Raw genomic sequence first — 26,323 nt, 5'->3', positions numbered from 1 at the left:
CTAGTTAAGATAACACTTGTCTAACTTTTGCCCAATATTATCTGTCTTTCAACAATTTCCTTGTTCATTTTAATAATACAATATATAGTACTGTTGTATTTGAGAACAAGTGAGAAACTTAACAATGGTAGGCAGGGAACTTAAATTTATTTTTAGAATTAAAAGTTTTAAATAAAGTTATATAATTAAAAAAAATACATAAATTGACATAATTATATACAGGGTTTTTTTTTATGGTAAGTAATATAAAAATATTTGATTCTTTTAAAATAAAAATACTACATATAAATAATAAATAATGTTAACAATTCATGCAATAAATACTTCTTAATGGAAAGAAGATTTTTAAAACTAAAAAAAAATAAAATTTTACATATGCCGAAGAGTTGACGCAAAGATACAAAGATTTTGATGATATTTCGTTGTCTATAACTTCTGTAAAAAATATTTTTAAAAAATGAATTAACTTTGTAATTAATGAAAAAATAGTTAAATAAATTTGATTATGACCGTTTAATAAATAGTTTTTTTGTTCCTAAAAACAAAAAAATAAAAACTTTTAAATTAAACTATAATAATTATAATTATTTTTTAAAGCTCATTTTAAAGTTTATTTTAAGTCTACATCAATATGATAGGTTAACCCTGTATGATGCAATTCCACACTATGTTTTGGACACTCATACGTAACAAAATCTGAGCTAATTCATTGAGATTCATTCCAACTTTGTTTTTTTTTTCAATATTAAACTCACCTTAATTACATTTTGTGCAGAAGATTTGGTAAGTACAGGTAGTGTGAAAGAAAAGTAACTATTTATGGGGAATTAAGAGAGTTAAAAATGTGGTGGAAAAATAACCTCATGATGATAGGAGAAAGCTGGATGAAAAAGACAGTACAATAAAGTTACATTAATACGCATGCGGAATGAATACGCCAGATAGAAGTAGTGCAATCACCACGCCAACCTCAAAAGCCACCACCTCAAACTCCATAAATTGAAGGGTATGTACTAGAATAACTGTGTGTTCTCGGTTGTTGTGGTTGGTGCATGCAATCCTCTCTTCTTCTAACAATGCCAGGACCATTTGGCCACCATCTGGTTTTGTTTTCAGAGCTACCTCCCACCATTTCTGCTGTAAAAAACAGTAATGATTGGTGATTTTAACATCAGAAAGATGTTAATCATATACTTTTATATTATATAGTCGTCTATTATTAACTAAAATTAATTTTTATATAGTTAATCTTAGTCATAACTATATCATTTTAATCTAGTGATAAAAAAAAAAAGTGTATCAGAAGAGCTTGCTTTTGTATGTAAGCGTCCTGGTTGCTTGCTTCTGTATGCTTGGGACCAAAGTCAGAGACATGATTTCTTTTGCATTCATAAAAAATGCTTTCTATCTTTGTCTTTATGGCTTGGCTGGATTTGAGTTTGGGGTGGACACATTTCCATCCACAATATTAATATTCTTCACTTCTGTTGCATCCGATGCCAACTTATAGCTACTGGTAGTACTACTATCATCAATTTAATTACTTAATGCTATAATTTTTAAAGATTTGTAATTATTTTCAATATTTTATAAAATAAACATCAAATAAAAATAAATACATTTCATGCCTTATTATGTATTTCTTATTTTACATTTTAAGTTGTTCAGAACCAATAAAATTAGAGAAATTCACTAGTTATAAACCCTGATATAATATTAACTCTCAACCTGAAATTGTCATGCGGGCTTGTGAGAAAACTTGTTCTGGACGTAACCACTTCTTTTAGCAAAATAAATAATTACAGGGTACTAGTCTTAAGCTATTCACAATCATATGTCCTTTTTTTCAAAATTGGATTTTTTTTTATAGGCTTAAATAAGCTTTTTTTAATAAAAGTCATACGATATAGTTTTAGTTTTTATAAAATATTTTGTTAAAATATATTTTTTATTTTTTATAAATTATTATTTTTAGGTTATCTAAGTGAGGTGGCTTTGTTTGACAAAAAGTTAATTACACCTATTTCTATATGTATCCTTTACTACCAAACTAAACTCCTGGTTATGTCACCGCAACCAATCACAGTTTGGTCAAATTGGTCTCTGTGACTTCTCTTTTTGGTTAGATTGAAAATATAGAGACTTGTTTGGTCATCATCAACAAAAATATCAAAGGGCAATACTAACTTAATTTGAATGGTGTTGTGTTCATTTGAAATTCTCATAATTTGTTTATAGTATATTTTTTAAATTTTTATGACATTATTTATATTATATTATATTTTATTTTTATCTCTAAAATAGCGTTACTCAGTTGATTTTACAGTTGTATAGCTTTTGACCCACGCAAGTAGAGCTGAGATAGATTTAGCAAAAGAAAAAGAGTAGAGCGAAAAAGATGAACAATTTAGGGAAGCGAAACAAACTTTCCCCAAGGACGTAGCAGAGCACATGATAATTGATTTGATTCTGTTATGTTGACTTACATTCTGTATGCAAGAAAATAAAGGGACCATGACATGAACCCACTCTTTCACACTGTAATTGGTGAAAGCTTAAAGCAGAATGTGAATTGCGAAACAAAGCTTCGTAGTAAGCATATCTTTGACCGAAAATGCATTTGACTAAGCTTACTTCAGCTTCAAACCACCGCTTTTTATCCGAGAGAAAGTGAAATATTAGCGTATGTTTCTTTTCTGATAAGCGAATGAAAAGTGGGTACAAAGGGTCGACTGGTGCATCCCCAAAGTGTGCTCTTAGTGGCAAGTGAAGGAAAAATTAGACAAAAAAAAGGAGATTTTCAAGTTACGGGGTTTTTGTGATGGTGGTTTGATTTTTAATTAATGATGAGGAATGAGGAAAGTAGTTATTTGGGTCTCTAATTAATCGATGATGCTAGTAATAGAACTCATTTATCAAATATCAAATTCATGGTTGATTTGGTAGGACTTGAACAATGATATTCCTTACTCAAAGCAGAATTGGAAGCAAATGAGGAATACGCATTTATTATTTATGATTTATTTCATTGATAGCGTCTACGAGAAGTGGGTGAAATTAGTGAATTCTTCTTCATTCCTCTTCAGTTCTACCATTGTTTCATCTCATTTTCGCTTGTGATATTTCAACTGCATAACTTAGCTGTCACTTACTCCCTCACCCTCTCTCTCTCTCTTCCTGCTAGATTCTCCTTGTTTGGTTTGGTACACTGCCTTTTGCGAGTGAGACAAGAGTAAATAACTCATATGGTTGATTATAGCATCTTCCTGCGTAAGTTTGAAAACTTTTTTATTTAATTTAAATTAAATTAAATATTCAGATTAAATGTAATAGTTTTTAAATTTATATTAATATAAAAAAAAATTCTATTATTTATTAATATTTTCATAAATACACTGTTTATAAAAAAATATTATCCAATACTATTTTTAATCTATTTATAAAAAAAATAAGTATCTAATTTATCAAAATTAATAAAAAAAAGTATATATTATAAATGTATATTCTACTCCAAAAATATTCATGACATTAAATAGTCAAATTAGTATTTTATATATTAAATAAATGAGTGTATATATATGTAATAAATGATTATTTTATTAATACAAATTTTACAATAAATAAATTAATAAAAAGTATTTTTTCTGAAAATATTTTTTTATAAATAAGATTAAAAAACATTAATGGTTATTTTTTATAAATAAATAAAAAGTAATATCTTGAAAATATTATTTAAAAAATAAAAAAAATACTTCATTATAATTTTTAACATAATCTCTGCTCTAACTTTTAAACAAGAAATATTTTTAAATTTTTAACTAATACTTTTACAACATATAATAAAATTTTGTGAAAACACGCGTCAAAATGCATAAAAGATTATGAGAGTAAATGTATTTATATCTTTTTTATATAAAATTTGTATTCATTAATTAATGTTTTTAAGAGATTTAATAGTATTTTTTATAAAATGAATGATAAATAAGAATACATATATTTATTATAATAAAAATATTAAATATCTTTATTTAATATTTTATAAAATAAACATAAAAAATAAAAGAAATTAGAATGATTCCTTTAATGTGGAACCAAAACTAAAAAATCTTGTGTCCATTATCCTATCCTCCGAGTATGCACCGGGTGACAGATGATTGACACGTGTCACTCAATTTTTCCCCGTGCCACCAAAGGACGAAATAACCAAACCCAATCATTTTGACAGCTGTTGGAGTTACGGTCTGGTTTCCGGTTCGGGAGAGAGAGTCACGTGCAGCAGAGGCGAAGCAAGGGTGCAAAGTGCGATGACGTGTCGTCAGCAGCTGAGGTATGGAGGCCAAGTAGGCTCGGACAACCGTTTGTCGAAACTGTTCCCAAGAAAGAGAAAAGAATAAAAAAAAGAAAATGAGAATTGATTAACGAGAGAGTGTGGTTGGTTGGAAGAGAAAGAGTGGCAATAGCAGACATTGCATTGCGTCTTCTCTGAGAAGCCAAAACAAAAAGATTCAGAGATACACCAATTGCTTATCTTCCAAGCCTAATCGCTTTCTCTCTTTTCTTTATAATCTTTCACTGTTAGATGCTGATTGTTCCATTCAAGCACTTACCACAAACAACCCTATAAAGCCCTCTCTTTTTTCTTCTTCTTCGTCCATTGGGTTTCAATGGCGAAGTGCATCAGTGCTTTACACGCAGTGGTTGTGCTTTTCTTCTGCTTCCTACAAACGCACCTTCACGTTGTCGCCATTTTGGACCCAGCTGATTTCTTAGCTCTGCAATCCATTCGTAAGGCTCTCGAGGACATGCCAGGTTCTGATTTCTTCGCTTCCTGGGATTTCACCGCAGACCCTTGCAACTTTGCCGGCGTTTACTGCGATTCCGATAAGGTCATCGCCCTCAACCTCGGCGACCCCAAGGCCGGTTCCCCGGGTCTCACTGGCCGCCTCGACGCAGCCATCGGCAAGCTCTCTTCTCTCGCTGAGTTCACCATCGTTCCCGGAAGAATATACGGTCGTCTACCCGAATCTCTATCCAATTTGAAGAACCTGAGGTTCCTCGGCGTTAACCGAAACTTTATCTCCGGCGAAATTCCGGCAGGGTTAGGCGAGTTGCGCAACCTTCGAACCATCGATCTCAGCTACAACCAGCTCACCGGACGCATTCCTCCCACGGTAGGATCCTTACCGGAGCTAACGAACTTGATCCTCTGCCACAACCGTCTCTCCGGTTCGGTTCCCCGGTTCCAGTCGCGAACACTAACCCGACTGGACCTGAAGCACAACGCTCTCTCCGGTTCGCTGGCTCCCAACTCTCTCCCTCCGTCTCTGCAGTACCTCTCTCTGTCGTGGAACCAACTCAGCGGGCCAATGGACAAGCTTCTGGGCCGGTTGGAGCAGCTGAACTATTTGGACCTAAGCCTGAACCAGTTCACGGGCCCAATCCCGGGGCGAATCTTTTCGTTCCCTTTGACGAGTCTCCAATTAGAGAGGAACCAGTTTTCAGGAGCTGTGGAACCGGTGGATCAGGTGACGATCCCAACCGTTGATCTGAGTTACAATCGGTTATCGGGTGAAATATCGGGCCTGTTGGCGAGCGTGCAGAACCTGTACCTGAACAACAACCGGTTCACGGGTCGGGTACCCGCTAGCTTCGTGGAGCGGTTGTTGGATGCGAGCATTCAGATACTGTATTTGCAACATAACTATCTAACGGGAATTGAGATAAGCCCAACGGCGGTGATTCCAGAGAGAAGCTCGCTGTGTCTGCAGTATAATTGCATGGTCCCGCCCGTAGAGACTCCCTGCCCTTTGAGGGCTGGCAAGCAGAAATCACGCCCAACTCAGCAGTGCAACCAATGGAGGCCCTGACCCATACCCATACCCATACCCATCACATCATATAGATAGGTTCCTTTTCCTATTCCTCATCCTTTGCCTTTTCATTCATTATTATTTCATTTTGCTCAACTTATGGCCCAATGAATAAGAATTTTGTGAATATTTTTAGGTTATATTTAGATAGTGTCGCTCTTTTGGTTGAGGAGGTTCTCAAGTTTTATGCTCTGTGTTATCTATATATATTACTAATGTAATATGATTCATTCGCCAAAAAACAAAAGCTAAACTGTTGATCATTGTTATTATGAAAAGTATCTTAGCATTGGCTTGTTGCTTCAGTGCATATTGGAAGAGAAGAAATGGCAATGTGATGTGGAACTTTGGAGTGACGTATCAATGCCAATTGGTGATAGTTCCATTCTTTTCAGTTTGCTAATTTTTAGGAGAATTGTGTGACACACGATGATTACAATTTTTCAGCTTCTATCCTTTTGGGGAGAAAAGGTGTGGTGGCTATTATTGGGTACAATTACCGTTTCTTCAGCTTTTTCAGCCAGTGTGCTCCCTACAATGGAAAGTGGTTGTTGGAACAACCATTCGGGGATCACTTTTTGCTTTGTAATTGTAAGCTTTTTATGAGGCTTGGGTCTGGACTAGACTCCTTTTATCTCCTCTCTTTTCTGGGTGTGACTGTGGCAAGAAGTAAGCATCATAGAAAAAAGAGAGTGAGTTTAGTTAAGGTTAGATCACACTTACTAAGGGGCACAAGAAGCAGGAAACAACCGAACACAAATCGTCAACTACCCAATGCCACTCCTATATCTAACTCTTTGTCGTCTCGGGTTGTGTTGACTTGTTAGATTGGATGTTGTAGATCAGATCACAAGTTAGAAGTTTTAGCACAATGCATGTCTATATCTTCAAATGTATGGTAAAATCCATCATCATAAAGTTTAACTTCTAATTTTGTTAATTTGTTTGGCCAATGCACAGGGAATTTTCGTGCGATCCCCAACCATCACATAGAAAACCTTTATGAGAAAGTGCATAGCAATCCTTCTTTTTTACACATTTCAGTCATTTCATAAGATTGCCTATAAATAAATTAAAAATATTCACTACAATTTTATCAGACCGTTGTCATCCCCAAAAGAACTGTAGCCTTCCGTTGGAGGCATCAACCCTACACTCCATTTTTTTTTTGTCTTCATCGTATCGAGTGTACCCAATTTACTCGACATTTCAGTCATTTTCCTTGTGGAATCCCATGTTTTATCATCTCATGATGATTTGTTCGTATAGTTAACATATTTGCTTTCATTATCACTAACCAGACAGCAGACACATCGGGCCCCCAAAGTTTTACAGTTTGTTAAGATAGCACCCTGGGAAGTGCGGGCCTTCCGGAGAAACAACTAGCTCACGCCAATGATGGGAGAATTTTCTCCTTTCTTTTAAAAGAAAAAGCTCTTGAATTTCTTTTTACTCTTCTACTTTTTAAGCAGAACCTATACCCGCTCTTCTATAACAATTATTATGAGGTCTTTCAAAATCATAACCAAGGTATGATTGACAAAGAAAATAATACGATAAATCACCAAGACAAGGACAATGATAAGACTAAAATTCAGATTCTTATGACACCCACAACCATAAGGCAACAATAAAGTAGGCATCTTCGAAGTGGCGACTTTGCAAAGAGATGCTATTACTTCTTTTCTTTTTTTTACAGCTAACTGATGGAGAACCGCCTAACTTCAACCAAAAGCATTAACTTTATTCCTGATATATTTTCTAATTTGTAAAGTAATGCACAGAAAATTATATATAATTTTTTATTAAAAATTACAGAATTTAATGCATTATTATTATTATCATTATTATTAAATACTACAATTTTCAATAAAAATTACTATACATAATTTTGTATTCTTTGTTAAAAAAATCAATTCATGATATTCACAAATGCGCCCCATAACAAGTAGGGATACAGCGTACATGTAAATGCTTCAGCAAAAGTACGAGGCAGCAGTCTAGTCTAGGTTCACCACAAGGAGAACGCACCAATTAATGACGCATTGGTTCGATATAACTGATTTATTACAAGCACGGCTACTAATGAATTAATCCCAATCTCGATTTACATGGTTATTTATGTACCAAGGTTTTGTGGTAGTTCATGTTATACCTTATTATGTCAAACACCATATACAATTTCATTAACAGGATCATTTCATAACTGATTCGACTGACATCATAGGTAATCTTCATAAAAATGTCTTTTCCATACTCTCTTCTTAGTCGAAGAGGTTGGTATATCACCACTTGCAGCAAATTCCCATTTCACGACATCTCCATCCCAAGAAGAGCTAACAAGCATAGTGTGGAAGGGGTGCCAACTACAATCTCTTACAGGTGATTTATGGTGCTTCAGTGTTGCGACTTGAGCTCCACTCACCTGTAATGAATTATCAAACTTACCATCAAGAGAGAACCACCTACGAGGTTTTTCCTGGTTTTCTTTTCCGAGGAGGGGGGAGGACTAAATAAAAACAGCAGTTCAATCTAACGGCAAAATTCCATGAATTGGATAAAGCAGCATGCTCATGCATGCTGGCTAAGAGGATATCTATTACGTTACACTGCTATTCCTCCCAAATTTTGTTCAAAGTAGCCAACTCTCGTGGAATTTTGCATGCAATGGTGTGCATCACATTGCAATCCATAGTCGATGACACTCGTGTTTACAACGATCCATCCATCAACTATTATCACAATATTGTCCCAACTGTATACAAAATGAATATAACTCGAGCAGATAACTAAAATACGTACCAAATCATATATATAAACACATGCGTTGTGTGATCCAGTATAGATGTACTTCTGGCCAGTGCTGTAAATTTGAAGAAAACATTAGGCTAACAAAATTAATTAAATCCCCAACAATTCAAAAGTCAAATATCTTGTTGGAAAAAGCAGCATAAAAACACTAATTAATATGCTCAAGCAAGCTGCATGCTGGTCCAAATATGAACCCGACAAGACTTGTTTTTATTCTCCTGTCTCCCCCACCCAAAAAAAGAAAAAAAAAGGAGACTTTTTACCATTGGTTGACTCGCACAAACAATTGCAGCTTTAAGAAAGAAAAAGATCAAAAGGGACCATGACAAGAAAATGAAGAAAAAAAAATACAAAGCAAGGCCAATTTAGGGCTCACCTAAAAGCGGGGGAGAAATAGCAGCGGATAAGAGTCCGTAAGACTGAATGGCCTCTATAAGTAGCCACTGACTGATCACAAGGGTGACTCACATCTTTTGCTTGCGGAGGGTAATCCATCCACCTGTAATCCCATTCATAACTCCTATACCCAGGATTGCTGTAATAAAGAGAAAATTCTGTTATAGCATGTAAATGCATTGGCAACAATTTCGTTTAGAAATATCATAATCCTGGAAAGTAACAGACATCATTAGATAGAATAGAAACTTATAAAAATCACATGCAAGACTGAATTCTGAAAATCATCACATGATCTTTAGTTTTCCACACGGGCATGAAAACACAAATAGACACAGAATCACGGGTGATTTGGTTAGTTTAACATGAGTCCAACATGACACGTCATTCTGTAAACAAAATTATACAACATTTTCTGTATTTTTCATTTTTTGTAATGGAATGTAGCAAGTGCTGCATAGATATTTCAAAGTTAGTGTCATAATTTGATAACAAAATTTCCCAAGCATAATTAACTGATATACTCATTTAGGAAGTAAGATAAATTCAAATTCCACCATGATAACTTGAGAAAATGTGGGCATAAATGAACCTGTTTCCTTCTTGTTATGCATCAGCAGCGTAGCAATACTCATCGTTAGTATCCTAACATGATCTTAGCATAAATAAACACCATCACCGTTACTAATTTTTCCCCTTAAATTTTATTTTAGATGTGGAGACATTACATTAGAATATTACTGTAAAAGAAAAAGAGCATACCAGGTAACATTGGATGACATTTTGCGTATGTCCCAAAGTTTGATGGTCTGATCTTTACCATTTGAAATGAAATAGCGTCCATCTCCACGAGTATCAATAAATGTAATTCCCTCAAGGTGTCCCATTAAAACCCCTGCTGGCTTGCCTTTAGCAATTAAGCACCGCCGATCCCAAACCTAAACAAACTCATACATTAGAAATTGTCCTTCACAAAAAATCACAGGGAAAAGGACAAAACAACTCTGTTTATTAGATATAGAATTTCAGCAATAAGTGACGATGGCCAAAGCAAAGAACCCTGGCACCTAACTAACAACAACTTTCAGGTTTGATATTTATTTAACCTTGTATGACAATAGATTGATTTCTGTGTAAAAGGTGCCCATCACTTCCATATAAATCAAAAGTTGATAGGGAAAAAGAACATAATAACTGACTGAAGAAGCCATCTTATGCTGTAGAACAAACCTTGCAGAAACTATCATCACTCCCAGAGTAAATAAGATGACTAGTTTCATCAGCAAAACATACAGTATTGACATCAGACTGCAACATAAAATGAAAACCAAATGTTAGAATCGCTCTAGTTTAATATTTTTGAACCATCACTCCCCACAATGGGAATAATTTATACACAAAAATGAAAGAATGATTTAAGTCCAATCTAAGTGATATTTTTTGGCTATGACATTTTTATTTTTGTTTGGTAGCTTAGGGGGAGGTTGGGGTGCTGAGTAACAATAAAGGTCTCCAGTCAAGTCATCCATACCATCTCTAGATTATCTATTTCTTCTACACCATTATAACAAATCATATTTGTAAGTCTTCTTCCAGGTATTTCAAGGACAAAACGGGATTAGACCTTCGATGCTCCCCTCAGCCAAAAGATATACAAAAACAAGTGGTAGTTCCATATTTCATAACTAAAGAACCTCGACTTTTATATGTAAGCAAGCAAATTACAAACTTAGCATTGTGAGCTCAAACAAACGCTAGGTTTTGGTCAACTAATTAGAGCAGAAAATGGTTGCTGGATAAAGGTTTTTGTTTTCTAGGCCATTGTTCAACTTTTTCAGAGGAGCTCTAGGGCATCCTAAGGGGTTGGAATTAGCTTAAAAAGAGGGTTTGCAATATGTTATTATTGAGTACGATTCATCATCCATAGTCACTTTGCTGAACAAGGCTATGGCCGCTCATGTAACAACAGAATAGTTGAGCTCATAATCAACCAGATAAAAAGGCCTAGGCACATTTCCTTTTTTCATACTCTTCGTCAGGGTCACCGTTGCGGATTGTATGGCAAATTGGAGTCTCAATTCAGAGTTTCTTTATCAAAAAATGAGTAGTCCTCTGTCCAGTTTATCTAGATTAATTGTTGCTGATGATGTAGGGGCTTCCAAAAACCATGCTGTTTTATTTGTTGTTTAAGTGTGTTTTACTAGGACCTTTGCCCCTCTCTAATTACCAATAAAAAAAATTCAGATTCCTCCTCCGGATAGGAAAATGTACCCGCAGCCTCCAAATTTCTTATCTATTTTAATTTCTATTTATAAATATATCAATTAAACTGAAAATATCATACAAAATTTCAAACGCATTAGTGTAAAGGCACTGCCAACACATAAGGCGGTTCATATTCAGTTGAGAAATCTATCACACAAAAAACAAAACTTCCCTCTTCATGATATATACAATCAATTATATACAGCCTGTAACTAAATTATGAAATGAAACAATTTAATTCATTCTGCCACATAAACAAATAGATATCAAACTAAAACCCAAATCACTAAATAAATTTAACAATACCGTGTGAGCTAAAATTCGAAGTGAAAGCTTATTTGCTTCAAGATCATATACATATATAGAATCACCACTACTTCCTGCAACTAATTCTCTCCCATCTTTGGAGAATTTCACAGAGAAAATTCCAAAAGAGTATCCTCCATCATCATTTGATGAAAAATCTAAACCATCGTGTATCTCCTGCACATTATATAAGAGATGAAAATGCATTATGAACAGGAAAAACAATACGACTAAAAAGAATCTATACACTAAACATCTATCTGTATTGATGGACACATATCTTGAAAGAATCAATTTTTTAATATATATTCCTCTATAGTATTTGATAGCATTACAAACAATTGCAGCACTTATGGAATTAGGATAAAAATGAAAACTAAAAAGCAGCATTTGTTGTGAATACCGTAACATTTGCTACAGACTCTGTTTCAGCAGATCCAGCATTTACAATGTGCACAATGGGTGACATGCTGGCATAAACCTGAAATTCAAGAGTGCAAATGTCATATGAAAAAGTCTCACCACAGTACAATTATGGATTAGTACCCGTGCAGAAGGAAAACAATGGATTAAAAGGAAGTAGAACACAGTAACTTACCAGATAGTGTTGATCAGGGGAAAGAGATGTATCGGTGATTGTCCATCTCAAATTTTTGGCTAGAATGTTCTTCTGAACTTTCCAACCTTTGTCCACATTGTATATTCTTATGTGGCTTCCCTGCCAAGTGATTTAAGTGGAATAAAAACTATAGAATGTATATAAGGTTGAAGCTGAAAATATTTTACCTGGAACCCAGCAACAAAAAGAGAACCATCAGCTGAAAACTGAGACACATATGCTCGACTAGACATTTGGTCAATAAGCCAGGGACCATTTACAGGCAAATATCTGCTCAAAAGATGACAGCGATCAGCTGAAGAAAACCTTCCCCGTCCTGAATAATTAGATTCTCGACCTGCCAGCATTTTCACTGGTGAAACAGGCAACTCCGGCCTTCCGTATCCAACATGAACCAGTTGTTGATGAGGCATTGACTTCAACTTTGTTATTTGAGCAATTTCATTGTCTAAATTTTTCAATGGCCTTTTAGATTGTCCACTGCTAGAATCTTCATGGATGGCATTTGCTTCTTCACAAATACTGGATTCTATCTCTAGTCTACTCATAGCATAACCCATTTGGTCAATGTAAAGTGCACTGGCTGTGGCATACATAATTATTCACAGCAAAAGGCAAAATTTTGTAATGCTGAAGCATCTTGTCTACTGCAAAATCTTCATAAAATCTGCGTGTTCATTAATCCTACAAAAAAAGAAGCTCTAGAAGGAAAAATGAGTAAACAATTTGCATATAAATAATTAGAAACCATTATTAGAAAAAAAGTGTAGATGCCTAGCTAAAGCTCATCCAGAGCATAAAGCTCCTACAGATGTCTTCAAGAGAATTCCTGCCCTAAATTTGAAAATACTACACACCTGAAATATGTTTCCCTTCTTCCTAACTTTTATATCGTACCGCCTGCGCTAAAACACAGTAATAATAACTACCATACTCTTAAAAATAAGTCAACCACTGCCATGAGGCAGCCACTGGCTAGATGCCCTAGCCTGAAGCAAACCCTCCAAATGGATGGTTTGTTTGGGCTCTCTGCTTGTCTTCCATTTTCTGCCAGGTCTGGGCCTCAGCATCCGTCAAACAACAAATAGTCAAAGATAAATCTATTTCATTTCTCAAGTAGAATTGTAGAAAGTTAATACACTGTAGTGGACTCGAGTAAAGTTCATTTCCTGTGAAAAGCATCTACATATTAGTATTGATTTGGAAGAACTTCATAGACCAACACTGGTCTTCACCTTAAAATGGGATTGGCTTATTGTGTGGAAGCATTAAGTTTAAAGAAATTCAACAACCTTCCTACTACCCATATAAGGTTCAACGGCCAGAGAATTTGGCAAACATCATAATATTCTCAAGTCTGAAGAACATTTAGCAAAGCAAAAACAACCCCACCTCTCTGCACCCAAAACCCTTTCCATGTTCCAAAAACGTCGTCGTCGTCGTCAGAAACTTAAAATTTACAAGAAAGCAAAGAAAAACAGGAACGAATCATATTACGAGGAGAAAAATAGAATCAGAATTAGAAACGAATCGTCCACAGTTCCCCTTATCCCTAACTAACAAATAATCTTCCGCCGTGTGCAATATAATAAGAAAAATCATCGCTAGATCAGAAAGTCAACTAAAACGTGAAACCAAGGAAATCGTGTTCTCGAGTCACAATTAATCCGAAGGAAAGGAACAAATTATAATTTAATTATGTAAATCATTAAGAAGGCTACAATAATTAATAAATGGTACAGTGAATAGTGATACCTCTTAAGAGTTGAGGGTTCAGAGTGATTTTTGGTTTGTTTTCTGAGGTAATATATGTAACAAAAAGGGGAAACATTGAACGGATTTTTCTGCTTTTGGCACACAATCAATCATACAAGATATGTTTATGTAATATGAGTATGCTATTGCTATTACTCTCACTATTAAATATTGGATAAAGAGAGTGGTTGAAGGTGATATTACCAACACACCACTCTTTTATACCAAATTAATTAATTAATTAAATTTCTCTTTTATTTATTTTTCTTTGTTATTTGTATTTTCAGTAGCGTTTAATTTTATTTTTATGCAAAATTAAATAATGTTTAGCATGTATTAAACATAAATTAATTCAATTAAATGAAAACAATGTTAACTGTTCATAGAAAGAAACTGTAATCGTCGCATAAAATTGCTGAACAAAAATCTGTGAATTTAAGGGAAAATAAAATAAGTAGTTAAACACAGGTTTCTTTATCAACGTTTGGGGTTCAAATGTCGGTGAGAGGAAAAAAGCAACGGAAGTTATCTGCTTTTTTATTTACGAGATAAGTTTTATCAAAATAAAAATAATCGCAAATTTTTAGGTTAAAATTTCTCTTTTATCAAACAAGTTATAAGTGATATGACACTAAGCTTTTCTCAAGTAAAAAGTTATATTTTTCTGAAATATATTTTAGGTTTAAATAAATTTTCCTTTAAAAAATATTTTTTATTAAGACTCTCTTTTTTAATACTACTATTTTAACATTATGTATAAGGTATTGGTATGAACACTCAAAACTGAGATGTTATAATAATATGATTTTATCTTTTTAACGTGTCTTTAATTAAATATTTTTTATTATATTTTTTTTTTTATAATTTTTGTATTTTATTTGATTCACTAAATATTATACCTTTTTAATCTCTCTCTAGATATCATTTTTACATATTTATTTATTTTAAAAATTATAAATTTTCATTTGATTTCTTACTTAAAAAAATATAATATTTAGAGAAGTTAAATAAAAACGTTTGATAATAATTTTTTAATAGGAAACTCATTTGAAAAATTAAATGAGAAAATTGCAGATTTTTAAGGGATAAAATCTTGACGAAACCTACATTTTATAAATTAAAAATTAAGCATTAAAATATAGGGATTAAACTTATTCTACGCAAACTGATTAAGACTTCAAATAAAAAAAAAATACATACTAATTTTGTTATCATAGAATAAATGAGAAAGGTTAAGAACATTTTTCATTTAAAATACACAGATTTTTCAAAAAATATTGATTAAAGAGTACCGAATTTCTTTTAGGCTTAGATACATATATTCTTAATTTTTTAAAAATGTATTTTTTTATTTTAGTTTTGTATAAAAAAAACCACTTTTAGCTCTTAAAAATAATGTGTTTTTACATCTTATATGGTGTAGAAACTAAATCTAAATTATTTTATTAAATGTAAAATTAAAAAAAATACAATTTTTACAGAAAATTAAACAAAGTGTGGTCATATGTTCAAAAACAATAAACATATTTACACTTTTATTTCATTTATGACAGTACCTGATTTAGAGATTGATTATTATCGATTTCTATTGTCAAAGTTAGCATGGAAAGGAATATTGAGACAAATATACAAGCATGGACATGAAATTCTTTGGAATGCATTCCCATCATTACCGTGAAGATGTTCTCACCAAAGATTGAACCTGTGCAATCAATTTACTGCATAAGTTACTCTCTGGGATAAACTTCATTACTTGAGGGCTTAGAAATTTGAAACTGTTGATTACTTGATGGGACAAATTTTAGCAGCAAAGTTTCTAACCAGATTTATAAAATTGAAACTTGTGCATTAAAAACTTTGCGTGCGTTGCAATTAGTAGGCTTTACTGAGTATTTACAGACTCTGATATATTGAAAAATTAGATGTAACTTTCTCTTGAAAATATCATGTTTGTATTAATCGATATGAGATATGTCGGGTGACAACGATTTGTGTGAACTTTGGCTATATACCTCTAATGTATCTAAGAATTTTGGTTTGACAAGTGGTGGGGTTGGAATCTCCTGAGCTGACATGTAACTGGTATTAGTTGTGTTTCAATACAAAGTTTTAACACTTTCATGTGATTCATAATGTCACTGCCATGGGGTCAGGCATCTTTATAACACAATTGAGAAGGCAGGTGCAGAGTAATTTGACATTTGAGACATCATAATCTAGCTTCGTGTATTTAATATACACCATATAAATGACATTGTAATCCATTGTTGCCTCATTTTCTCCAATTTCTTTTCTTCTTTTATGTAGCTTTCTTTCTAGCTTATTGTTCATCCACTAAAACAAAACACCGACACCTGTTTGAACTAATGTATATGCAAAGCATGAACTAATCATTTTCAATCTCAAGTTATCAATCAAGCAGAAAAACGTATAAACGAGAAACATGTTTAAGTTAATAGGATTGAATTTAGAGCATGCTTTGTTGTATTCTAAAACTAAATTATTGGATAATTCTGTGTGTTTTGAAGGATCCAAAGTTTTCTGCTACGAGAGGACGCCCCGTTGGAACTAAGGGAAGCATCAATTGCCCCTTTCAAGTTTAATACTTTATAAAGCAATTCTTTTTATCAGAGCTTAAATTCACTTAATTTAAGAATATGTCACACTTTGTTTAATAATATTTTATGGAAATCGTTAAGTTCAAAAGTAGATCAAATTTCTATAATTTTAAAAATAATGCACCGTTAATCACATGACTTAATTTTTAAATAAAAATATATATTTACTATAAAAATGCAAATGTAAGAATATTTAACATAGGTAATTTTTGAGTGCATAATCATTCAAATATCATGTAATTCAACAAATATATTTACTAAATTTGTAGTTTACATAAAGTTATTAAAACATTAAGTGTCTAGACTTAATTATGGAATAAGGAATATGCAACAGCGTGTTTGAATTTTTGTTTAAATTCATGTTATTTAGTTTGCTAACATATTTTTAAATATACACTAAATTTCTGTAACTAAAAAAATGATTAAATGTTACCCCAAAATTCCAAAATCAAGGAGAATAGTTTTCTGCATGTGTTGTATGAAATGGAACAAAGGCATTTGATCAACTGCACACAAAAGGAAAGGAACAGCAACTTTCCCAATCTGTGGTTGTTTCAATTTCATTTTCTGTCTTTCTAAAAGTTAAAGTTCTTTCTGTGTATGGATTTTGGATACCATCAGAATGATGGAGCAGTTTTGGAAGTATATTTGCAAGAAATACTGAACAGATAAGTAGGTCCCAAGCCCATTTACCCATCCAAGACAACACCCGTTACATGATTTTGACTCTAAATCAGGTAAAAACAAGCTAATTTTTTAAATTCTGTCTTTTCTAGTATTTGATATTTTATTTGGTGTTGTTTACTCTGTTTTTTCATATCCACCCTACCCTGTCTTTGTCTTTTTCTGTTACTTTGAAATTCCTAAGTGACTTACTTGTTTGTGAAAATTTAATGCAAGGTTTGTTTTAAAGTTGAATAGAATTAATTTTAATATAGTTATTTTAAATTATTAGCTGTAATTGTAATATGCGATCAAATTAAACTCAACCATAAATCTTTATTGTATGAACAGTACTAATCAAATTATTGACTTATACATAAATCATTCCACGGTTAATACCGAATGAAGTAGCAAATGAGAGTGTCATTTCCAAACCAAAATATGAGAATGACCAGAGAATTTTAACTTCTTGAGTATAGGGCAAGTGTACAGATAAAGCAGAATGAAGTGTGGTATGTTACGTTTAGTTCTTTTTTATTTTGTTTTATCCTATCGGTAAAGTCAAAGTGTTCAAAATTTTTAATTTTATGTCCAATTCTGTTTATTTTTTAAATAGATTGAACTTATAATAGAACTTATATGTAATGTTCCATCTCGTTCTAGTTAATCTATCAGATATTAGCTTAGTTCTGTTTTTACTTAATAATTCTGGTAAGCAACTTTCTCAGATCACTTTTCTTTCTTACTTCCTGCTTAGAGACTAACTTTCTTAGCTATTAACGAGTAGGTTAAAATATTTTTAGTTCACATCTGTTATTTATATTTTACTTTTATTATCCCGACATACAAGTAGTTAATTTAATTCCAATACGTACAATTACATTAGCTTTTGTCCATATTATCTGTTATCATTATAGCATGTTATGTATAAAATATGAGGAAAAAGTTAAAAATAACTGTAGCATATAGGGTTAAAAAGAATAATACTTCTACTCCTTATATGCGATACCCATTTTTTTATTTTCTCCTTATATTCTGTGTTATAATTCTAAGAAAAGACCTTATAAAAATAACATATATAAGACAGTGACTAAATGGAAAACAAATGTGCATATATACTTTAAACTAAAAAATAAACTATATAAAGACCATATAAAAAATAAATGTCATGTATAAGAAGAAAATTTTAACCTTGCATGCAAATATTAGTCTTTAATTGTAGATATTTGCCCTGCTATTATTCCTCGCATGACTTATGTGAGCAACACTTTCTACGCCCTAGTCACGTTTGTATTTTAAAAGCATCTTATGTGGGGCGTTTCATGCAAGGATTGTAAATAGTACTTATTGATTGTTTTTCATCTATGCTTTTTAACTTTGTTGTATTGGGAAAGTATTGCTATTATGGTAATAGAAAAGAAAAAAAATGGTTCGGTATGTTTGAATTTGTGTTGGCACCCTTTAACTTTATAGTTTATTTTGGAGTCTCAAATAGCACTTTCTAAGTGAGATTTCATTTTTCAATGTACAAATTGACTCGCATATTGAGCTCAAGACCCAAATTATGATATGCCACTTTTCCTCGACATTGTTTGGTATTCCTTATTCCATAAAGGAGAAATTAATTTCAAAGGATACAATTTTCTTTTACTCATAACAACTCACATGGTAAAGGTTATTTAAAGAGGGAAGGGAAAAAACTATACTGAAAGTGTCAAACCACAGTGATGCCTGCAGAATATAATTTATAAGATTATTACCTGGTGGGGGTGTTTGGTGTGACTTGGCCCCAATTGACCTATATTCATTCAAAGCCTATAAGGAATATCATATTAGTGTGTAGTTTTGATTTGCCATTCTTAATTCGTCCAAAGCTCATAAATAATCGCTAGGAAATTCATTTCACATTTCCAAGGTCATAGTTTGAAAATGTATTAAGGAGATCAAATAGGTACAAGTTGCTGTTCAAAGGCTAACTGACCTATGGCTAGCACCAAAATTGAAACTCACTTTGGAACAGTTATAGCAAAGTCACATATATAGGATTTCCCATTATGCTGTTGTTGGTGGTGTCTTGACACTTTGACATAAAGATGTGTTCTTAAACTTTTAATTGATCCAATGAGAAGAAACAAGCATTGCCAAAACCATTGTGGCAAACGGTTTTAAGTGGAAAGCTGAAAGCTTAAAGGGAAGTAGCCAGATAGGGTAGAAGAAGTATGATTTAGACTACAAGAATGTATATAAAATTGGGCACTAGTGACACGCCTGAATAGAAGAATCATCATAATTGTGTGAACGCGCATACCACAAGCAATGACCCGTCAGATAGTTATAATAATAATGCATTAAAAAGCAAGGTACCGACCAAACAAATGAAGTTTTGTCCATAATCTACAATAAAGAAAACCCATTTGTTGACAACGACTCTCTCCGCTGTCGTATTAGGGAATATTGTCAAAGACATAAACAGCTAATTTACTAAGGACAGTTCATAATAAGACACGAAGTAATGCAGAATAATCTGCATACAAAGGTGAAAATTAAGCTTCAAACTTCAAACATTAGTTTACAAACCAATTTGAATACCTTTGCTGTTTGTTATACAGAGGCCGAGACTCCAAACAAAAATAAAAAATAAAAGGGTAGATAAGCATTGCAAGAAAGTCAATAAAAGACAGGGTTCCATGTCTTTGTCTGAGCTTAGCTGGTCCCGAATCCTACCACTAATTAGTCAGCGTTAACATAAATGCGAGCAATGTTTTTTTAATAAATAGATACTTTATTTTGAACATCTTCTTTATTTTTGTGTAAAGATTGTAAAAAAAATATGTAGCTATTATTTGTTTGATGATTAAGCAATCCCAACAGGTTAAATTTATTAATTGGACTTTTCACATTTGTGGGTTCCCAAAAGTGGTGCCTAGGAATACATCCAAAAATCCCAACAAGTAAAAAAGAGGGTTCCCCCCATGAAAACAATGCCAAATTCCTATTTTTGCTGTTTTCCCAAGCGCCAAACAGACCTGATCAGAATAAGCAATGAGGAGATGACAAGAATTAATCAGATTGATGTTGAAAGATGGAGAAATTCATCATTCAAACCCTGCCAATCATTCTTCGTGTGAAAGTTTTTCATGTCCTTTTTGGTGGATGGGGTTTGGCATAAGGCAATGGACTGAGGATGGTCCTCCTTGTTCAATCTATTACATGTTTCATTATTCCTTTGTAACGGATGATTATTAAGCACACGCATGACGCAAAAACTCTTTTCTCTTTTCCATCTTGGACTTTGGTATCTACTTTTTGAGGCGAATCTTATGTTCAACCTCTGAGATGCAAAGAGTGGGGGATAAAAACCAAAGAATAATTCAAATGCTTCATCTTTTTAACCACTTGTGCAATATTACCACTTTTATCTTCTATATTACATTGTTGCTGAGGATTCCGATGCTAAAGATGACCTTGAGATTTATGGAAGGACTAGACAGTAAGAGTGAATATGGTGATGCATTGAAACACAGCACGGGTAGTTTTAATTATTTTCTCATCTTTCCGGTTGAAGAGACTTGCCATCAACAGGCTAACTTGAGCCATATTCAGTCATTACCGTAGTCCTTCCATCCTTATTCTTTTGGTCATAAAAATGGCCCTTCCACCAGGAAAGGCAAAAATAATTAGACAGCCTAAGTTTAGGGACAATTTTCTTAAAACATGTTGAAAGAGCTTATAGACAGTATAAAAATAACTTAAACTCACATAAACTCTTTCTAATTTATTTCAATAACATTCCTTGGATAACCTCAATAGAAAGCAAAACCGTTTGTGAATTTGTGATAAGTTTAAAAAAACTGCTCAATTTGAATTCAAGCAGGATGCACATGACAACCTTAGCTTCTTAACAAAGAAAAATCCAACAAAAAAGAAAACAAACAAGACATTTATATAACTATATAACATACAAGTTTCATAACAGGATGGGATCAGCTCTAGTTCCCATTGAATAATGTGATAAAACATAAATGCATTCACTTAATCAAAGCGATCAGCCAAGCCCTATCTTGTATCTCCCCTCCTGCTATTGAGGTCGAAAAAGTTAAATGGGGAGGCTTCATATACGGTGGTTCAGCCAAACCCCATGAATGAACTGAACTCTGGCACTTCAAACTGCTGAAACTGGTGCTACCCTTCAAAAGATATGAGCAGAGAGCAGGAAGCAGTAGTCCAGCGTTTACAGAAAGCTCAGATTTACCACCATAGATGTTATGACAGTGAGTAACACTACACAATTATATAACTACACACCACTATAAAGTAGGGAAAGAGAAAAGATAAGATACAAAAAGAGGAAAAGAAAAAAAAAAAAAAAAAAAGATAACCCAGGTGAAATGTCAGGCTTCTAGTTATGTATGGGCTCCTGTAGGTAAGGTTAAGTAGTATATTAACAGTTAGAATTAACGAAGTTCTTTATCTCCTCCATGAGGCAATAGAAATGATCATTATTAGGCAAGAAGTAGAAACCAATAGTGGCCTCCTTGAGGTAAAGAAGTTTGACATCTTGGCCAGAATTCTTGAGACCTTCCACATATTCTAATTGCCAGTCTTGGAGAAGATCCAAACCAGCCACGCAAACAAGACTTTTGGGGAACTTGAGTCCTGCAAGATTTTTACCCTTGGGGCCAAATGGGTTACAAGCAGGATGGTCTCTATCCTCCCCTTCAGGAAGAAAAGCTCTCCAATACCAGTCACGGTCTTGCAGCCTCACAAAGTATTTCCCATCCAGTTTCTTCTCTGACTCAGTTCGCTTCTCCCCGCCAAACAATGGGTGAAGAAGAATATCACCTAGCACCTCAATATCTTCCTCAGCAGCCCTCACAGCCACATGATGAGCAATATTACCACCAGAACTATCCCCAGCCAAGTACACATAAACCTTAGAATCCTTTCCACTCTGAAGCCACTTCCTTGACTTAACCCACTTAAGCGCAGCCCAACCATCATCATATGCACATGGATAACGGTGCTCCGGCGATCGCCTGTAATTTACAGAAACCACCACAGCTTTACAGATGTTCACAAGGCGGCGACAGAAAGTGTCATAGATAGCACTATTAGCAGACGAATGAGAGAAGCTTCCACCGTGGAAGAAAATAATGACAGGAACAATCTGTGTGGTGCTCAAGGGCTTTTCCAGCTCTATAAAGCCACATCGAGCCTCAGTTTCATAAGCTAACTGATACACCCTATTAAAGAGACCAGTGTTTCGATCAACATGATCAAAAGAGAATACCCCATCAACGGGAACTATATTAGCCGGGACCTTGCGGTCAAGGAACTCTGCCAACTCTCGATTGAATGTTCCATCAGCTCGTCTTAGTAGATTGTAGGCCAGCTTGAAATTGGAGATAAGCACCCAGGTATTGAGTGGAACAACACTCTACAAAGATCGAAGATATTATTAGAACCCTGTCTATATGAACTAAGCATTCCATTTAACCCTGCAGTACTCCTAAAAAACACTTCAGATTGATTCCTCTATCAGATAACACAGACACTAAGCTGAAACCCCCCTCCCCTAGAAAAGCTAAGCATTATCAAAAGGAAAGTTGAGAAATTACAACAGCAAAAAGGATTATAAAGGGGGTTTGTGCCTAAATGAACCTTACAAATCTTCAGGAAAAGAGGGGAATTTTCAAATCAAACCCGAAATTTCCAACTTACCAGAACAAGAAGCCCGAGGCCTACATGGGAGTAATAGAAAGTACAAGAAAAACTAAACGAACCCCAAAAACCACATCATCCTATAGGTGCCATCATTATTAGCTAACAGAAAAAAGAGAGAGAACCCTCTAACTCAGAGATGTTCCCCAACGAATATGCAGTCCTTGGCCCTTGCAATTGAAGTTAAAGATTAAAACTTTCCCCCTTCAACCCCTCAACCAATCATCAACAAAACCACACAACACTCAATCAGAAGAAACAAAACAAGGAAAACACAGAAACATATACATAATGCCACCTTCAGACAAAAAAAAAAAACCAGATGGATGTTACCTTAGATTCATTTAGGTTGACTTCATTACTGCCAGTCATGTCTCTTTTCCCTCTCTTATATCCACAGCAAAAACGAAAAACCAAATCCACAGAAACACAGTTAAAAAGAAACACTGATCCTCACACTCACGATAACTAACCCCTTGTGCCGCCTCATAATATTAATAATGGAAAAATATAGATAAGAAGAGAAAATAAAAACGATTAAAGTAACGCGGGGAGAAGAACCAGAGAAAAAAGCAGTGAAGGGTATCTCTCCCTTTGATTGATTTGTCGGTTAAATAAGGTAGAGAGAGTTGTGTGTATGTGGAAAGAAAGGGAACTCGAAGAGATCACAAATGATAAGAAGGAGTGGTGGAGAGAGAAACACAACAGAAAGGTGTAGAGAGAGAGAGAGAGAGAGAGAGAGAGGTGAAGAAGAAGAGAAGAAGAAGGAGAAGGAAAGAGGATGAGAGTCAAACGCAAAGGAACGACGGGGATGGACGGAGACGAGAGAGACGACAAAGCTGGCGGCCGAATTAAACTGTTTATATGGGTCCCACCATTTAAAAAAAAAAAATATATATATATATATATATGGCGAAATTAATTAGAAAATAACTTTTTATTTAATTGAGTGTGCTATTTTGGAAAGATAATTTTGGGGTTCTATTTTTCTTTTTATTTGTTTATTTATTTATCCATTTTCGTTGTTTTGTTTGTATGCTTGTGTATTGAGAGCGAGGGAGAAATGACTTGTGACGTACAAGCTTGTGTACAGAAGCTTTCTTGATGGCTATTGACAACCCCGTTTTGGCCTTGTTTACAATATCTGTCTTCGGGGTAAACTTTTCTCCTCTTCCACTTTTTAGAATATGAGTTTCAACATTTATGATCATCCATTTTTTACTCTTTTTTTTCTTCCTGTAAGAGGGGACTAAGTTACTAATTTTAGAACTCCAACTTTTCCTGTAAATATTACAATAATAATTTAATAATGATCTTGATTTTTAATACTTTAATACAATAATAAATATTTTGTTATGACTTGAACACTCAAGAGTGCACCTATAAGAACTAATATTTGCACTGATTTTTATTCATTTCTCTTGGTCACTTTTTACTTACTTGATTAATACATCTTGCTTGAGTAACGAGTTTTATATTGGTGATCTTTCCTTGTGCTTATAATAAAAAAGATCTAAAAAACTAGTATATTGTATTTATTGTTTATTCATTAAAAAAATAGTTAAGTAATTAAAGATATTTTTACAAAAAAAATTATCATGTCAAAGTAGTGATAGATTTTGACTATAAATTTAAGGAGAATCATAAATATTGATCAAATGATTTAACTAAAATTTATATTTCTCAAATAAAGTCTCAAAATAATATATTAATGCAAAGTAGTAATAAATATACAAAAGATTAATTATACCTTCATTTAAAGTGTTGTTATTCGTTCTTTTAAAGACTTGAAGTTATCAATAATTGAATCAGAGTTAGAAGTTTCAGTTAACAATGAAAGAAACATTTTGAACTAAATAGATTGAAATCACCTTAAATGTTTTTTCCTAAGAAATGAAATAATTTTCAAGATTACATTAATATAGACCCCATTTTAGCTAAACTCTTCGAACTTTATCTCTTTAATTCGAAAGATATTCTCAAATTTGAAAATATTTTCCGCAGTCACATTCTAAAGAATTAACATCAAATTCATCAATTACTTTTTGAATCTTTAAAGGTTGCTTATCATATTCTTTAACTATGTGATATTTGCTTATTGAAACTTTGTAATTTTCATCATTGTCAATTTTTTCTCTTAAAAAATGAATTGATTGTCTTGTACTTAACCATTGTAACCTTGTTGATAATTGATAATTATACCTTCAAAACATAAAAGTTTCACTATAAAAAGATTATAAAAATAAAACTTTTTGTCTTATGTAATAAAATTAAAGACTAATTGGTCATATTATACAATTTCTATTAACACACTAATTTTTATTTAAATAAATGAGTCTAATATTCACATTATTTGAACTTTTGAAACTTAATAAAATAACAATATTAATCAATAAAAACATTATAGGATAAAAATCAATACAATAAAATTAATAATAGAATAGTGATAATAACATATATTCTACACAAATGAAAATTATAGAAGAATTATTGATATATATATATATATGTCATTTTTTTTTTATTTCTGACAAATAAAAGTTTCATCTACGTAAATGACAAAAAAAAATGTACACTTTTTTTGTTGTAACTTATGACTATTTTAGCTTATGACTTGGTATTTATAAATAAGTTTAATAACTGAAAATAAATAATAAAAAAAGAGGTGCACTTTTTGCTAGAATTGCAATTTGCAAATAATGCACATCTATGTTTTACAGAAGTAAAAATGTGGAAGGAGAAGTTGAAAAACTTCTTCTTAAATAACTTTTCTCTTTCTCACTTACGTGTTATTTGTTTTATATATAATTTTTTTTTTTAACTTTTAAAATTCTTAGGAGAGTCGTAGTCTCCTCTTCTAAGAAAGTCAATAATATGTCAAAGACAATTCAAGAAGAATCTTATAAAAGTAGATAAAAGCATATTTTTAAAAGAATTTTTGTAAAAAAAATATATACTATATTTCAATATTCAATAATTTTACTCGTAGTATAAAAAACCGGCTTACTGGCCTATAAATTAATTAGGAGTTTGGATTCTTTTTATATATTTATTTATTTTTAAATTATGTTTGAAGTTAATATCATTCAATTTTGTTTCAAAGTTAATTCCTCGGGGATCCATGTTTGTGTGTTTATCCGTGTTCGGCTATCATTACATATATTTAAAAATTTGTTGTTAAAATTAATTCAAACACCCATGTTAACTATACCTACTCTTTTTCATGTTATGGTATAATCTTTATTTTGTTTTCATCGTTTATAAATATAATTAAATTCATAAATTTAATATTTTATTTT

General features: G+C 32.9%; 3 protein-coding genes across 9 annotated transcripts; 1 reads left to right on the top strand and 2 right to left on the bottom strand.

Moving 5' to 3' along the window:
• The first annotated feature begins 4,539 nt into the window (after positions 1 to 4,539).
• LOC113873382 (LRR receptor-like serine/threonine-protein kinase FLS2) lies at positions 4,540 to 6,098 on the top strand. Its single transcript, XM_027511479.1, has one exon. The coding sequence runs from the start codon at positions 4,665 to 4,667 to the stop codon at positions 5,865 to 5,867; it is 1,203 nt and encodes a 400-aa protein (XP_027367280.1). The 5' UTR covers positions 4,540 to 4,664; the 3' UTR covers positions 5,868 to 6,098.
• A 1,814-nt stretch (positions 6,099 to 7,912) lies between these two features.
• LOC113873726 (LEC14B protein) lies at positions 7,913 to 14,170 on the bottom strand. 7 transcript variants are annotated; one of them, XM_027512000.1, is made up of 11 exons: positions 14,023 to 14,119; positions 13,660 to 13,716; positions 12,435 to 12,966; positions 12,247 to 12,366; positions 12,052 to 12,129; positions 11,649 to 11,825; positions 10,308 to 10,385; positions 9,840 to 10,015; positions 9,058 to 9,216; positions 8,673 to 8,733; positions 7,913 to 8,295 (listed from the first exon to the last, which is right to left on the bottom strand). In XM_027512000.1, the coding sequence occupies exons 3-11, from the start codon at positions 12,861 to 12,863 to the stop codon at positions 8,092 to 8,094; spliced, it is 1,482 nt and encodes a 493-aa protein (XP_027367801.1). In that variant the 5' UTR covers positions 12,864 to 12,966; positions 13,660 to 13,716; positions 14,023 to 14,119; the 3' UTR covers positions 7,913 to 8,091. The 7 variants fall into 7 exon arrangements, with proteins under 7 accessions (XP_027367801.1, XP_027367799.1, XP_027367803.1 ...); XM_027511998.1 differs by lacking the exon at positions 13,660 to 13,716 and having other exon boundaries at positions 14,023 to 14,170; XM_027512002.1 differs by having other exon boundaries at positions 12,435 to 12,968; positions 13,125 to 14,157.
• A 4,808-nt stretch (positions 14,171 to 18,978) lies between these two features.
• LOC113871983 (gibberellin receptor GID1B-like) lies at positions 18,979 to 23,858 on the bottom strand. The gene is made up of 2 exons (XM_027509100.1): positions 23,358 to 23,858; positions 18,979 to 22,740 (listed from the first exon to the last, which is right to left on the bottom strand). Exons 1-2 carry the CDS (start codon positions 23,394 to 23,396, stop codon positions 21,745 to 21,747), a joined length of 1,035 nt encoding a protein of 344 aa, XP_027364901.1. The 5' UTR covers positions 23,397 to 23,858; the 3' UTR covers positions 18,979 to 21,744.
• Positions 23,859 to 26,323: the final 2,465 nt, after the last annotated feature.

Source organism: Abrus precatorius, unplaced genomic scaffold (assembly GCF_003935025.1).
Source record: "Abrus precatorius isolate BTA unplaced genomic scaffold, Abrus_2018 Scaffold7, whole genome shotgun sequence".
Taxonomy (NCBI): Eukaryota; Viridiplantae; Streptophyta; class Magnoliopsida; order Fabales; family Fabaceae; genus Abrus; species Abrus precatorius.
Note: the sequence above shows the minus strand (reverse complement) of the source record. Positions and strands in the feature narration are given on the sequence as shown.

Bases quoted from the DNA above. Each gene is read 5' to 3' on its own strand.
- LOC113873382 (XM_027511479.1), top strand. From the start codon at position 4,665: ATGGCGAAGTGCATCAGTGCTTTACACGCAGTGGTTGTGCTTTTCTTC.
- LOC113873726 (XM_027511998.1), bottom strand. From the start codon at position 12,863: ATGTATGCCACAGCCAGTGCACTTTACATTGACCAAATGGGTTATGCT. The intron at 12,130-12,246 runs GTAAGTTACTGT...CTTGAATTTCAG, and splicing joins CCCCTGATCAACACTATCTG to GTTTATGCCAGCATGTCACC. The intron at 10,386-11,648 runs GTATTGTTAAAT...TTTATGTTGCAG, and splicing joins TTCGAATTTTAGCTCACACG to TCTGATGTCAATACTGTATG.
- LOC113871983 (XM_027509100.1), bottom strand. From the start codon at position 23,396: ATGACTGGCAGTAATGAAGTCAACCTAAATGAATCTAAG. The intron at 22,741-23,357 runs GTAACATCCATC...CGATCTTTGTAG, and splicing joins TCAACCTAAATGAATCTAAG to AGTGTTGTTCCACTCAATAC.